Raw genomic sequence first — 13795 nt, 5'->3', positions numbered from 1 at the left:
CGAGTACAGGTTTTCTCATCACAAGATCATACGATAATTTGCTCAGTGAAACGACATGACGCCTTCTATCAAGGTGCAGCAGATGGATGACATGACCTCGCACCTGATAAGGCCCGTCTGAATTGCGGGGTCCCCGCAATCGTGCGGTACGCCGTGCATGGACCGCACCCGGATGTCAGATCTCACAAGGTTGAGGGACCCTTGAGACGATGAGACGATGAGACTGCAGATGGATCGTGTTTTTGAAGATTGAGTACTGTCGTGGAAAACGTCATCGTTTATTCAGCATATCTACGGTCGGTCAAGAAGAGCATGCATAATCGTCGTAGCTCGACCTGTCCTACCTCTTCAAGCACTCTCCAGCCTACCTACGCCCGAATACACCACGTGCTCCGAAGAAAGTCGCTTTTTTCGAGGTCCCATCCACGCCGTCCAGAGCCAATCCACAAACCCGTGTTGATACAGACTGCAAAGCCAATGAAACTCCGCAACAAACAACAGAAACACAAGTTGATAGGGTGGGAAAGGAAAGCAATGAGAAACACGCGCCGCTATGCATTAGTGACAAATGTATGAAGTTTTGTGCAGCGCGTCAAGGCTTCGGAGTCCATCTCCAAGTCGCTCTAACGCTGGAAAGGAACTTTTCGAAAGGGGGCATATCGCGTCATATTTTACAGATAAGGGCTGAACCGGGTCCGGGGATGAGGAAGCTCGTCGGCGGATGGTGGTTCGTCCCATTTTATGTTGGACGTTTAGGCGACTTGGGCACCGCCACGGCCGCGAGAGGCGTTGCCGCCACGTCCTCTCTGCGAACCACCGCCACGACCACCCTGGAAGGAACCGCGGGGGTTCGGGTTGGCACCACCACGACCGCCTCTGGCACCGCCACGGTTGCCGGGGAAGAAGGGTGCGTTGGTCTTGGGACGGCGCTCCTCGATGGTGATGGCGTGTTCACCGATCGAGATAGGGCTGGCCTTGAGAGCGGCCTTGTAGCCGTCAAGGGTCTTGAAGTCTACAAAGGCGCAGTTCTGCTGAAGAAGTTAGTCACTGCATGGTCTTGTGGTGGAAAAGGGAATTTACCTTGGGTCTGTTTGCGTCGAAGTATGAGAGCTCGCCGTGCTTCTCAATGGCCTCTCTCAAGGCAGGAAGAGTAATACTCTCGTGAACGTTCTTGACGTAGGCGCGGTATTGAGGAGCGTCCTGAGCACCGGCAGCGGCCTGGCCCTTGTTCTGCTGTCTCTTGTCACCAACGCTGGTCCACTCTTCCTGTTGGTCGGCGCTGGCGGGAGCGGGAGATGCCTCGCGAGCAGCGGGAGCAGCGGCAGACTCCTGAGCAGGTGCTGAGGAAGCAGCCTTGGTGGCAGGCTCGGGTTGAGGAGCAGTCTTGGGCTGGACAGGAGCAGCGGAGGCAGAAGGCTGAGGAGTGAAGACGGGAGTAGCGACACGGTGGGCAGCAGCGGCAAGGTTGGCCCAGGTCTTAGGGGCAGCAGGTGCAGAAGGAGCAGCAGGCTTAGCGGGAGCGGCGGCCTTTGCGGGCTGGGCAGCCTGCTTGACAGGAGAGCGGACGGCAGGAGTGGGTTCGGGGTCCTTGGGCTTCTCAACCGGGAGCTCCTCCTGTGCAGCGGGAACCTCGGGAGTAGCCTCAGAAGAAGCCTCGGGAGCAGCCTCGGGAGTCTGGGTAGATTCCGAGACGGCAGCGACAGGAGCATCCTCGGCCTGAGCGACCTCAGCGGTCTCGGCCTTGGGGGAGCCGTTGGCGACAGCAGTGGGGACAGCGGTCTCCTTCTCCTCGGGCTTCTCAGCAATGATCTTCTCCTCGATCTCCTTGTCAACCTTGGCAGCATCCTTCTCAATGGCGACGGGGTCTTCCGAGCTTGTCAAGGTCTCGTGCTCAGGCTCCTCGGCGGCGGTGGGAGCAGGCTCCTGGACGGCAGCGGGCTCCTCGGTGGCCTCAGCCTCATCCTCCTCATCGATGATGTAGCGGAAGATGTCGTTCAGCACAAAGTAGCCGTTGGTCTGAGCAGCGAGGACAAAGGTCTGGGTGAACTTCTTGTGAGGGGCGGACTTGTTGGAGATTTCACCAATGACCTGGATGACGATGTGGTCGTCCGAGGCTTGCGAGTCGACATTGGTGACGCGAACCTTGCACTCGGAGAAGTCAAGCTCCTTGATACGGTCGTTGATGGCCTATTTGCTAGATCAGCATCTCAATAGGCTTGTGCGTGGTAGCGCAGAAGAGACGTACCCGTTGTCCCACACACACGGCGACCTTCTCGGTCTCGTTGCCGGAGACGAATTGTGAGCGCTTGTTGTAGAAGAGCTATAGCCAGTCAGCGCATGTTGTTTTGGCAAGTGCAGTTGAATGTTTGACGTACGTAGACCTTCTCGGGACTGCGGCTAAGAGTGGTGTAGTACTGCTCGACAAAGTACCAGCCAACCTCGTCCTTGGGGATGTCGGCGGCGGAGTTGTTTGACTGAGAAGGCGCAGAGGGGTTGGAGGAAGGGTAGTTGGCGGCAGCGTAGCCGGTCTGCTCTATCGAGCCGTAGCCATTCTGAGGGACGAAGTTGCCGTTGATAGCGGATTCGGAAGCCATTGTGGAGAAACCAAGAAGCGGACAGATGAATTGGTGATGCGGAAGGTGGGTGCGATGTCTGATGATGGAACCTGGTCAGCGCCGAATGTCTGGAGACGACAATTTCAAAGTGAAGCGGTGGCGGGGTGCGCGACTGAAGTTCCAAGATATCGTGGGAGTCTCACCTCTAAAGTGACGGTAAAACAGCCAAGTATAAAACTATCTCGTGCAGCTCGACGTCGATGGATCTACACTTTTTGTAATGCGTCAAGCTGCTGTAGAAGCTTGAAAGAGGGAGAGGTGAGGGAGAGAGTGTTGAAGAGGAGTGGTACAATAGGTCGAAAGGATTGGAGCTTGCGGTGAACAGAGCGAGCTTTGCCTGAGAATTGTCCAGACAGTTCGGAAGTTCGTCATATAGAGGTCACGTGCATCGTGTGCGATCGCCGCTCCAACCCAAGGTCAGGTTTCAACTACATCCTATCAATTACATACATATCATCGTTCGCCAATGCTTGAAAACAATGGCACATCCACCACCAATCCATGATTGATGGCGTACTCATGGAACAATCTGTGAGGGATCCTGTCAGATAGGAAGCTATTGCCTGCCTCTTTCAACCGCTCCTTCTCTATGCGACATGATTTTCGCCGATGCATTCGTGATTCACTACTTCCTATCTCGTGTCTTGAGTCTGGGACTTTCACAGACCTGCAGTTACCATGTTAGAAATCATGCAACCATAGACCTGCGCATGCTATACCCCGTGCCCGTTCTCTTCGCATGCCTACCTTTCACAAAACTGCCACGTAAGACCACAAGTATGGCACGCGACCTTCCTAACCAGCCGTGAAGATCTATGTGTCTGTCCGCTTACACGAGCTTGCCTTTGGAAGCTGTATAAGTTTCGAATCTTCCCAACTTGTGTCATTTTTTCCTACACGCCCAACATTCGACAATCCGTCCAAACCCAACCCTTTATACCTGTACAGATTCATTAGGCTCACAGTTGACAATGTGTTCCAAAGACGTTCATGTTCGACTGAATTACTGTCAAGAGGAACAACAAGTATTGCCCTCAAAACCCACAACACGCAGTTTTCCTACCAAGCCCGGCCCACTCGAAACGATCCAGGATGTCCGTGAAGCTCATGAGGAATTCGACCTCGAGCTTCACGGCTTTCGTTATGTAAAGGCACCAACCGACTTCAACAACTGGGACTCGGAGCTGGAGATACGCAATGTCTTGATCCCCGAGATGGAGGTTCTGTTACGTCAAGAGCTGCGAGGCTGTGACGAGATACATGTCGTGGGCATTAAGGTACTCATCGGGAGCTCCATCCCTCGAAAGACTGCGCTGATCAATCTCTAGTCGGAGCAAGGGCCTTCAGCAAGTGGTTGTAATAGAATGGTTCACATCGACCACACTGTATCGAGTGTCGAGTCAATGTTGCATCAGAAGTACGGAATAAGGCCCGAACATCTGCTCACCAGAAGGGTTCGTCTAATCAAGTGAGCCGTTGTCTACCTGTATTGCCATTTCGTCGTCTTACTGACTCCTTGTAGCATCTGGAGACCCGTCAATTGCGTCGTGCACAGCGATCCTATTGCAATCGCAGATGGCAGAGGACTTGATCTGAAGCGAGACATCACAAGCTCTGACCCGAGCATACCCATCGGTATTGGACGCTACCATGAAGAGCGCCACTGGTACTACACGAGCGAACAAACCGAGGAAGATGTCTTGCTGTTCAAGACCTACGACAGCAACCAAGCTGCGTCTTCCAAGGCATGCCTACGCACAGCGTTCATCATACCCGATCCCTCTGGCAGCAACTCGTGTTCCAAGGCGATCGAGATCCAAGTTTTGGTCTTCACACACCCCAACGACGAGCAGACCACGCACGTTCATCAAGTAAAAGAGGTCGAGACATTGAGAAAGGAACTCGGAACTCTTTCAAATGACGTTTTGCACAACCAAGACGTGGTCAGAGCAGTCTTGGACCTCCGTCAGTGGGAGTCTCTGAAGGCGGCCGAGCAGATGCACCACCTGGCGTCTGACCGTGACCATTCACGTGCTGAAAGTCAATCTCTGAGCAAACAGCTCAACTATCTGGAGGAGTGGATTATGGGTCTTTACATGTCGTGCAGTTTGTCTTCAGAGGAGACGGACACTGTCGAACAATTGCGGCATTTCATATGCTCCACGCCAAGATTGCGCGAACGCTTCAGCCAGGATGAGCAGGCATACCAAAGCATGAGACAGAGCATGAATTTGTTCGGAGCAGACGCTGAGTTGATGCTTCTGCGCCAACAGTTGTACGCGCAGTGTAGAGAGACCGAGAGGTTGGCAGCCAATATTGATGCTAAAGTCGAGAGCAAGATGGATGAAGGGTTCCAGGCTGCGGTACAGACGGCAGTCAAGCAAGAGCGCAGCAAGGACGAGTTTGTTATCCAAGACCTTCGGCAGGAGAATCAGAGACTCCGGCAGGCATTGGCCGAGATGAGTGCACTGGGCTTGTAAGGAAGATTGTGTGGAAGATGTGATGACAGTGTAGTATAATGTAGCTATAGCTAGTCGAGAAAACTATTTGCAGTCCTCACAGTCTTTTGTTCCCTCTTGTGCAGCAGGCGCAGAGGTCTGAGCAGGCTCGGCTGGTTTGGCAGGAGTGTCGGCGGTCTGAGTCTTGTGAGGCTTATCAGAGTGACCGAGGTCGCGACCAGGCTCGATGTGGTTTCTCAGACGTTGTTTCAAAATCTTGGTATCAGGGAAGCCTTCCTCTGCCTTCCTGTCCCACAACAGAATCTCTTCTGGTTGAGCGTTCTCTTCGGAGCCGGGCGGGACGTGTGTGAGGTAGACGGTGAAGATGCCACCGGAAGCAGGGATGAGAGCAATCTCGCCAATGGCGGTTCCGAAGGTCGACAGGAGTTCCTGGCCAAAGTATGCGGCTCTGAGCATCCATCTACATTGCGTACAGTACGTGATGGCAACGCGTGGTAGTTTTGGCGATGACATGGTGGTTGATGATTCAGTCAACGAAGGTCGCGGCTTCCGGAATGGCGAAGCTTCTCGGTCGCGTGCCTCGAAGCCACTTGCTTCTCCAGTCTCACCAACACCATCGACAACACCGTCTTGCATACCACTTTCGTTTGTGTTGCACGACAAGTTGGTCTCTTCGCATCCACATTATGATTCGGAACAGAAAGAGCCACATGTAGACATCTCACTGCTCCGGTAGGTTCAGCTCAGCGAGCAATTACGCAATGTGAAAGCCTTCGTCCTCGACTTCTTCTTTTTCTTCTGCTTCGTCTTGTCCATTGAGGAAACATGGCCCTACCAACCGTGCCAACCCCGTCCGGCCTCTACGAACAGCGACAATCTCCGGCTGCTGGCATTGGTGTATTCGCAACAGCCGCCATACCTTCGGGCACCCGTATCCTCTGCGAAGCACCGCTCTTTGCGCTTCCTGACGACGACGATGTCATAGCATGCTATCTCACCATCAGGGAGCTCTCAAAAGACCAGCAATATGCTTTCTGGGCTCTCGCTTCATCAACCACTCCTCCGGCCGACACAGATTGGATCGACGAGTTGAGAGCAGCCTGTGATGGTACCCTCATCACCAACCAACTGGAACTCGATCCACGCTAACATACACGCTTCGGCTCAGAGGACATAGGCGATGGCTTCGACGATCTTGTGAAGAAGTATGAAGATGCATACTCGAAGTTCGAGACGAATCGCTTCACCTTACGCTATCCTGATGGCTCGCCTAACAAGCTTGGTGTCTTTCCAAACGTAACGCCCTCTGTCTGCCCTCGCGAGAAGCATTCATGTTGACAAGTAACAGGCCGCGCGGTTCAACCATTCCTGCAGCCCAAACGTCTACCATCGCTACAACACAAACATAAATTGCCTCACGATACACGCCCTTCGGGACATACATCCCGGCGAAGAGATATGCACTGCCTACATCGACATATGCAACGATACGGCTGAAAGACGTCGTGTCTTGCAACACTGGGGATTCCTGTGTCGCTGTACGGCCTGTGAAGCACAAGAACCAGCCCGAGAGCTGCGAAGAAACAAACTAGGAGGGCTCATGACCACAATGCAAAAGAGGGAAAAGAAAAGATCCTTTGAGAACTGGGGTAAATGGGACTATGCAGAGGCTCTTACAACTGTCGAGGAAATCATTGCGTTGATGCTGGAGGATGGTTTGGAAGAGACGGATACACTTGGTGAAGCGTATGAGATTGCCGCCGAGTACAGTCTTGCTACGGGCTGTAAGGAAGACGCTATCAAGTGGGCTGAAAGAGACCTTGAGGTTGAGCGCAAGTGTTGTGGTGAGGATAGTGCCGAATTCGCAAAGGCGATGGCCTTGCTGGAGTCTGCACGAGCTACCTAGAGGTTCATCATTTGTGCGACTACCTGCTTGCGACTTCGAAGAGCCATAAAAGAGCTAAATTGGCTTAGAATGCTGAATGTTCCTCTTGAAATTAATTCGACCACTCTGTGACGTTGACGTCGAGCGACCCTGACCTAAAGCTCCGAGGCATCATAGAACGACTCCGCACCGGCGAGTATTCCCTCGGATATCACACTGCACCATCAGACACGAATTGAATCGTTGTACCAAGCAGCAAGATTAACTACACGCAAACGATATCTCCCAATAGAATTGCATAGGTTGACCATCATGCCTCTCCTCAACTTCCACCTACTCAACCTCAAGGGCAATGTTCAACCCCACACCTTCCTCAGCAACCTCCACGAGGCCGATCCCTCTACCAAAGTAATCGTAGCATCAAAACCACGCCATTTTGTCGTGAAAGCAACAACCCAAGATGCATCCATCCTCAACAAACCCTGGGATCTGATGCTCCTCCTCCAAGGCCCCAATGCCTCTCTCCCTGCTTCCCTCCAAAAGCACGTTTCCTCTTCCTACTCTCTTCCTGTGGGCATACCATCTAAACTTCTTGCTTCCTATCCCGAGAAGAATGCTCGACTTATCAAAGAAGCACCATCTGCTGGTCTGACGGGATCTTTGGAAAATCCCAAAATGCCCGATTCGAGTCAGAAGTTGGAATTGTCACCCGAGTTGTTGAAGTTTATGGAGGAATTGATGAAGGAACATGATGGACCTGTTACCATGTTGAATTTGCTCAAGTTTAAAGCTGGAGGCAAAGAAAGTTACTATCAATATGGACAGGTGAGTTGTTTCCTCCTCTCTCTCTCTCTCTCTCCATCAAGATACGGATTGGCTGATCGATCATCAGCATTTCATCAAAGTGGCCGGAAAACGAGGAGGCGATGCCAAAATCGTGGGAAATGTGGTTTCCAAAGACAGCGATTGGAACGAGATTTCCATAGTCCATTATCCCAGCATCAAGCATTTCTGCGACATGCTCGCCGGAGAGGATTATCAGGCTATCAATGATGAGTTTAGGCTTCCGGTGAGTGAGACCTGCAAAAGAGAGGATTTTGAGATCTTTTTGCTGACATGATTGGGGGATTTTTTTAGGCTCTGGAGGATACGCTGTTGGTTTGCACTACTGAGTTTGGTGTGATGGGGTCAAAGGCAAAGCTTTAGGATTGGGGATGCGGTTGTTTGTGATGGGTGGATTGATTTTTGGGTGCTAGAGTCTTTCATACGAAGTGTAGCTGTAGCAATGCATAACTGAATTCATATCAGAGTCGTCTCGAGGGATATGTTCAAGCAGGGTTTTCTCAGCGGAAGTAGTGGCCCTTCCATTCTTCCACGCCTGTATTTCAGGCTTTGTAATGTTTACCCAATCTTTTGCGTCAAAACCAAAACATTCCTTACACCCTTGATGCTGGTTTCTCCCGCAGCAAGATGAGAGTCAACCATTTCCATGTCTCTAGATCTAGCGTCCTTTGCCGCCTCGGCCCAAGCAGCAGTGTGTGATGTTCCTGGTCTGACCATGTGACTCTCATCTGACAAGCGAGTCAATAGTTGTTCGGTCTCGGTCGAGACAGCCGTGACTTGTCGTCGAAGATAAGATGTGTGTTGCATCATCGCTGTTTCGTCTTGAGCTGTAGATCGGAGTATGTCGATGAATGGTAGAACTCGCAAAGCCATGCCTGTATTATTCGATTTGTCGTCGTTGGTGGTTGACATCTGTCTTTCGAGTGGTGGTTGGACAGGATCTGATTTAGTTTCGTATTGGATGTTGAGAGTGCTGACAAGACGTTCTCGTGAAGCAATGTACTTGCTGTAAAGGTCCTGAAGGGTGGCTCGAGTCTCGTCTAACGATTCTGCGCCGAAGTCTGTTGGCATGTCAAAGTCTGGATCCATGTGGTCGCCGTCCTCTGACAGTTTTGCAAGTTCCGATTCAATCCAAGCGATAAGGTCATCTCGAGCTCGTCGAAGAGCGTACGCACGTTTCCAGTCTTCCGGGTTGGGTTCCTGGACAGACACGTTCGAAGGCCTTGCTTGTGCAGAGCTTTGTGCACGCAGCACTGCTTTTTGCAGCTCGAAAACATGAGACTGGGCTTCTGCCAAAGATTCATCCTGAGATTGCTGTGCAAGAGGCGGAGGTAATTGAGCTTGCATGCCATTCAAGAGCTCACTGGGATCTGCATATCGCGAAGTGTGTCTGACCTTCTCCAGATTGTCCAGTGTCTTTTCGATGACCAGAAGTTTATCTCTTCGTTGTCTTTGGCGGATCAAAGCGACTGTTTCGGCAACTGGATTCGCTTTGCTCTCGTTGCTCTCCTGTTCCTCGGGTTTGTTTTGCATGAGATTCAGCTCTGCTTTTAGAGCATCGTATTGATTTTGTGCCTTTTGACGGGCGATGAGGGCTTGCATGAAAGCTCTTCGTACGCCAGTGATGTTTTCTGGTACGGATTGAGTAGATGTCCCCGTGATGGGTAATGTCGCTTTCGAGGTTGGGATATTTTCGTGCTGAACATGTTGTGCCAAAAAGGAGTCAATAACACGACGAATTTCAGCAACTTCCTCGCGTGGCCTGATATACGGTCCTAAAGCATTTGCGAGATCCGGCAAAGGAAAATCCTCCATAAGATCTGGCATGATTTCCTGGAATATGTTGTGATTGTCGGCGCCGATAATGTGAGAGATTGTTTGTATACGATTGATAAAAGTGCTTGGCGAACTTTTCGCACGTGAAACTCGACAAGATTGAATGGTTTGAGTTTGATCTGCAACCACACACGATCCGACTACATCCCTTCATTGTTCTTGCAATTAATATTGCATTGCACCTGCCATGAGTGCACTAATAAGACGGCATCAATGCTGTCAACACGCTAAGAAATTTTGAAACCACATACCAGGGGCGACCCGGACCATCCAAAATCTGTTTCGGCGACTTATCAGGGCAAAAGAAATCTCTCAGGATTCACCCTCGCTTGTAGTATGAAGACAACTGCCGTGTATACCGTTGCGGAGTTGATGCCGCAAAAACACTCGACATCCCGGTCTGTAGGTGCACAATGTCGTCGACCTGATGTAATAATTCATCAGGTGACGACCCTGCAGCACCTGCAGCTAGCTTACTCTTGTGATTGTCAAGAGCTTCCAGCGACACGATAATCCAACTACCCTCTTACTTCTCGACACCTCGGAAAACATCTGGTCAAAACTCGAGATGGCTCTACCGAAACATATGGAAAACTTCGTCACGGCCATGCAGCAGGTCTATCAGTTTCCGATGACTGTAGACGAGAAGTAAGATACCAAATCCAGCTATGCTGTGTCACCAGGCATCGGCACTGTGATCACAGAGGTTACGAGACCGCAATGTGTTTTGATGTATGGTCTGACATCGCTCGGTAGACTCGACTGGAGACCACCCCCAATGAAAGATGGTCATCGCGGACGTTATCTATGGACCGACGCCTTTGGTGTTTTCAACTTCGTCACACTGTTCAAGGAAACATCGCAACCACATTTCCTGGTCCTAGCCGCCATACTTGTGGAGACAGTACACGGAGTTCTGGGCCGAACGCGGGATCTTTCTGCACGGCTGCCAGGGGCTTCGGATGAGTCCCCGCTAGCCGGCGGACTACGAATAGGAAAGAACGAAGCATCTGGGTCTGATGGAGATGGACAATACCACCACTATCTCACGTTATGGATGCTGGCGCTCAATCGACTCAGTATTGCAAGTGGTGAAAAGAAATACAATGATCAAGCCATCTCTCTGGCACGGGCAACACATCCGGCGTTTATGTATCAGCGAGATGCTCCACGACCTCAGATGGTCTGGTGAGTAGATTCCTGCATTACATCACGGTAGTCGAGACTGACAGGGTCACAGGAAGATGTCAATAGATCTGTCTCATCCTCTATGTCGAAGCGAAGGCAACCTTGATCCGATAAATGGTCTTGTCACGTATCGCATACTGCAAGAGACAAGTGGTAATCCGGAAGTGCTAAAAGAAGAAATCAGCGGATATCAAAAGATCGTTGATCAAAAGTGGAAAGGATACACTTCTTCAGATACATTGGATTTAGGTATGACTCTTTGGACTGTTCACTGGTTCTCGGATGGAGATGACTGGGCGAAACAACTCGCTGCTGCAGCAATTCGTGATATGCGGATACTGTTCCACGAATCGCACTACCTGGACCTGCCAACTGCACAGCGTTTGGCTTTCAGAGAGTTTGGAACTTGTCTGGGCATCAGGGTCCATCCGATAGCAGAGCTGGAGCCCGTGGCCAAGCACATAATCACAGACTGGGAAGGCGCCAGCAGAGTACCCATCCCTAAGAAAAACGTCGAAATGGAAAGTCTCGAGCCGATGGATCTGGTCATGTACGCCGCAGCATTATGTCCAGGAGCGTTCAAAAGGAATTATCTCAATTAATCTATAGTTCTATTATTAATTATGGGTACCGTCCATTCCCCAAAATACATCTATCATTTGCATCGACTCATACAATCTTCATACAACTGGAAATATTAGTTGTTGCCCTCCTCTGCCTGTCTTTGTGCAGCGCCCTGGTCAGCATGCTTTGCCGGGTCGAACACGTAAATCGGGAACTCGAGGAACAAGGTTCGCTTGAGAATGACAGGCATTTTCTTGTAAAGTGCAGGTGGGAAGGGGATGAGGATGCTGGTCTGGTGGAGGTAAGCAGCATACTCACTCCAACCTTCGCCCTTTTCGTATCTCTTCTTGGCACCAGGACGCTCTTGTAGGGTCAAGCCCGACACAAACATCAGGAGGGTGGTCAAGAAGATCGGACCAACAATACTGGCGAACAGTGCAGCCTTTGCGCCGCCCTGGACATAATTGTAAGAAGCAGGGGTCACTGCAAGCATGAAGATTGCTGTACAGATGTTAGTGCAAGTAAAAGACTTCTGAGTCGCTATAACGTACAGAATTGAATGAGGATCTCGGCAAAGTAGTTGGGATGGCGAGACCAGGCGAAGAAACCCTTGTTGCAGACAGCGCCGCGCTCTTGGTGGGTCTGCTTGAATCTGTATTTCTGGATATCGCTGACGGTCTCCATGATGATGCCGATGCCAAAGCCAATGACTGCCAGAATATCGGTGGCCTTGTTGAAAGCAGGTTGTTGGAAGCGATTGACGATAGGGCTGTTCAATACAGTAACTGGCATGCTAACAGTCCAAACCTAACACAGCTGTCAGCAAAACATCTTCGGTGGGAAAGCACAACTCGACTTGTCCTTACCCAAAGTGTTTGGAAAACATAGAATCCCAACATGGGCAGAACTTTTCCACGCTTGTCATCGAAGCGGTCGTCCTTGCCGGTTTTGATGATTCGGAAGAGCAAGAATCCAGCCAGGCGAGCTCCCCAAAGCATGATAAATATACTGTCGACGATTTGACGGGCATGATGTTCGCCGTACATGGCAACCGTGATGATGGCCAGAATCACAAAGTTGGTGCCTCCGGCGACATCGTTGAGCTGGTCGGTCTTGAAGATGACCGAGATGGCAAAGAAGATGGATTGGTATCCGAGTGTGATCAAGAAACTGATGGCGAGGTAGTAGTCATCTAGGACATGGACTGGTGCCATGGCTGAGGGCGCTTTGTTGGTGTATTCAAGAGTCGATGTTGTCTTTGATCGATAGTTGCTGCGAACCAGATGATATTTTGTAACAATTCTCTATATTCTGATGATCTGCAAGGAAGTGGTATATAGAACTATTTCAGGGTCCTCTCTGTGCTTTTTGTTCGTGGCCTGCGGAAGTCGAGGGAACAAAACTGTCCGAGTCCGAGAAGTCCAGGACGTCATCGGCCAAATTTCAGTCAGGCATCCCTTTGCCAAGACTTGCGATCTGGAGCGCGGAGTGAGATCTGCTGAGGTCTGACACTTTTCGCTGCGATCCGAACCCAGATTGCCAGCAAGGCCCAGTGGTGTTGGTTATTCACCTCCAAAACAAACAGCTTCAACTTGTGGTTTTTCCCATGTGCTAAAGGTCGTCAGTGACACTGCTGTTGAACTACACGATGATTTTCGAAAGTAGAGCTAGGTCCAAGGAGGGGGCGTCAAATAGGTAGTCGCCCTCATGTGGACGACATGCCATTTCTCGGAATTATCGTGCATTTTGATGGGTGGAACGATGCGCATCGCCGCGGCTTGAGAGTCGAAGTGACAAAGTTTACATATGAAGAGGTTGTGGAAGTTGTTCGCGGATGGTCGTTCGCGAGGTCCATGGAGAGATCTGATGAAAATCTGACTGAGGAACTGCGATCAACTGACTATCCTCCATGTGCAATCCACGTGTGGATAGACACGAGTGTCGCTGATCGTCTCTGAACAACCTCACCTCATGCCATAGAGTACACCACATGTACTCACAGAAGTGAGCGATAGGAATGCGGTTGTTATAGTCAGCTGTAAACGAGGACACGCTCTCACCGGATCCGACTCTGCTCAATTGCCAGCCAAAACTACTCCGGGAGCGATCGCGACAAGAGGGGAAAGGAGCCACCGTATCCTTTGATACTGTTGAGATGTTGAGGTTGGATGCGAGGAGACATGTCACAGAGCATGCAGACATCGAAGATTGTACGCGCAACACCGTGAGTGCATCGTTGGTCGCAGAAGACGACAAGCGAACGGTCTTCTCGCACAGTCTTCTATTCGACATGATAGCCTCACCCCTGCTGCATATGAAGCATGTCGTTGGTGGAAGAAACACCCAAAGACATGAACCGAGCTCCATCATCTCAGGAAGCCTTCAAGCGTGCAGTCGATCTTCGG

At 50.9% G+C, this 13795-nt stretch overlaps 8 protein-coding genes across 8 annotated transcripts; 4 read left to right on the top strand and 4 right to left on the bottom strand.

Annotated features, from left to right (window-relative positions):
* Positions 1-343: 343 nt before the first annotated feature.
* On the bottom strand, positions 344-2858 carry M438DRAFT_367132 (uncharacterized protein). The gene is made up of 4 exons (XM_029907933.1): positions 2376-2858; positions 2246-2320; positions 1081-2187; positions 344-1028 (listed from the first exon to the last, which is right to left on the bottom strand). Exons 1-4 carry the CDS (start codon positions 2592-2594, stop codon positions 753-755), a joined length of 1677 nt encoding a protein of 558 aa, XP_029758301.1. The 5' UTR covers positions 2595-2858; the 3' UTR covers positions 344-752.
* A 647-nt stretch (positions 2859-3505) lies between these two features.
* On the top strand, positions 3506-5127 carry M438DRAFT_55483 (uncharacterized protein). Its single transcript, XM_029910184.1, has 3 exons — positions 3506-3892; positions 3944-4083; positions 4138-5127. The coding sequence occupies exons 1-3, from the start codon at positions 3587-3589 to the stop codon at positions 5093-5095; spliced, it is 1404 nt and encodes a 467-aa protein (XP_029758300.1). The 5' UTR covers positions 3506-3586; the 3' UTR covers positions 5096-5127.
* On the bottom strand, positions 4887-5617 carry M438DRAFT_347390 (uncharacterized protein). The gene has a single exon (XM_029905892.1). The coding sequence runs from the start codon at positions 5585-5587 to the stop codon at positions 5159-5161; it is 429 nt and encodes a 142-aa protein (XP_029758299.1). The 5' UTR covers positions 5588-5617; the 3' UTR covers positions 4887-5158.
* Positions 5618-5696: 79 nt separating this feature from the next.
* M438DRAFT_347387 (SET domain-containing protein) lies at positions 5697-7111 on the top strand. The gene is made up of 3 exons (XM_029905891.1): positions 5697-6182; positions 6243-6370; positions 6423-7111. Exons 1-3 carry the CDS (start codon positions 5900-5902, stop codon positions 6978-6980), a joined length of 969 nt encoding a protein of 322 aa, XP_029758298.1. The 5' UTR covers positions 5697-5899; the 3' UTR covers positions 6981-7111.
* A 73-nt stretch (positions 7112-7184) lies between these two features.
* On the top strand, positions 7185-8506 carry M438DRAFT_347386 (uncharacterized protein). Its single transcript, XM_029905890.1, has 3 exons — positions 7185-7784; positions 7852-8028; positions 8097-8506. Exons 1-3 carry the CDS (start codon positions 7272-7274, stop codon positions 8163-8165), a joined length of 759 nt encoding a protein of 252 aa, XP_029758297.1. The 5' UTR covers positions 7185-7271; the 3' UTR covers positions 8166-8506.
* M438DRAFT_347385 (uncharacterized protein) lies at positions 7879-9656 on the bottom strand. Its single transcript, XM_029905889.1, has 2 exons — positions 8097-9656; positions 7879-8028 (listed from the first exon to the last, which is right to left on the bottom strand). The coding sequence occupies exon 1, from the start codon at positions 9627-9629 to the stop codon at positions 8361-8363; it is 1269 nt and encodes a 422-aa protein (XP_029758296.1). The 5' UTR covers positions 9630-9656; the 3' UTR covers positions 7879-8028; positions 8097-8360.
* Positions 9657-10260: 604 nt separating this feature from the next.
* M438DRAFT_55426 (uncharacterized protein) lies at positions 10261-11476 on the top strand. Its single transcript, XM_029910183.1, has 2 exons — positions 10261-10826; positions 10879-11476. Exons 1-2 carry the CDS (start codon positions 10369-10371, stop codon positions 11426-11428), a joined length of 1008 nt encoding a protein of 335 aa, XP_029758295.1. The 5' UTR covers positions 10261-10368; the 3' UTR covers positions 11429-11476.
* On the bottom strand, positions 11320-12743 carry M438DRAFT_300848 (oxidoreductase-like protein). Its single transcript, XM_029902081.1, has 3 exons — positions 12257-12743; positions 11942-12197; positions 11320-11891 (listed from the first exon to the last, which is right to left on the bottom strand). Exons 1-3 carry the CDS (start codon positions 12602-12604, stop codon positions 11524-11526), a joined length of 972 nt encoding a protein of 323 aa, XP_029758294.1. The 5' UTR covers positions 12605-12743; the 3' UTR covers positions 11320-11523.
* Between the last annotated feature and the right edge of the window lie 1052 nt (positions 12744-13795).

Source organism: Aureobasidium pullulans (assembly GCF_000721785.1).
Source record: "Aureobasidium pullulans EXF-150 unplaced genomic scaffold scaffold_15, whole genome shotgun sequence".
NCBI classification, from domain to species: domain Eukaryota; kingdom Fungi; phylum Ascomycota; class Dothideomycetes; order Dothideales; family Saccotheciaceae; genus Aureobasidium; species Aureobasidium pullulans.
The sequence above is the reverse complement of the archived record's forward strand: the minus strand, read 5'-3'. Positions and strand labels throughout refer to the sequence as shown.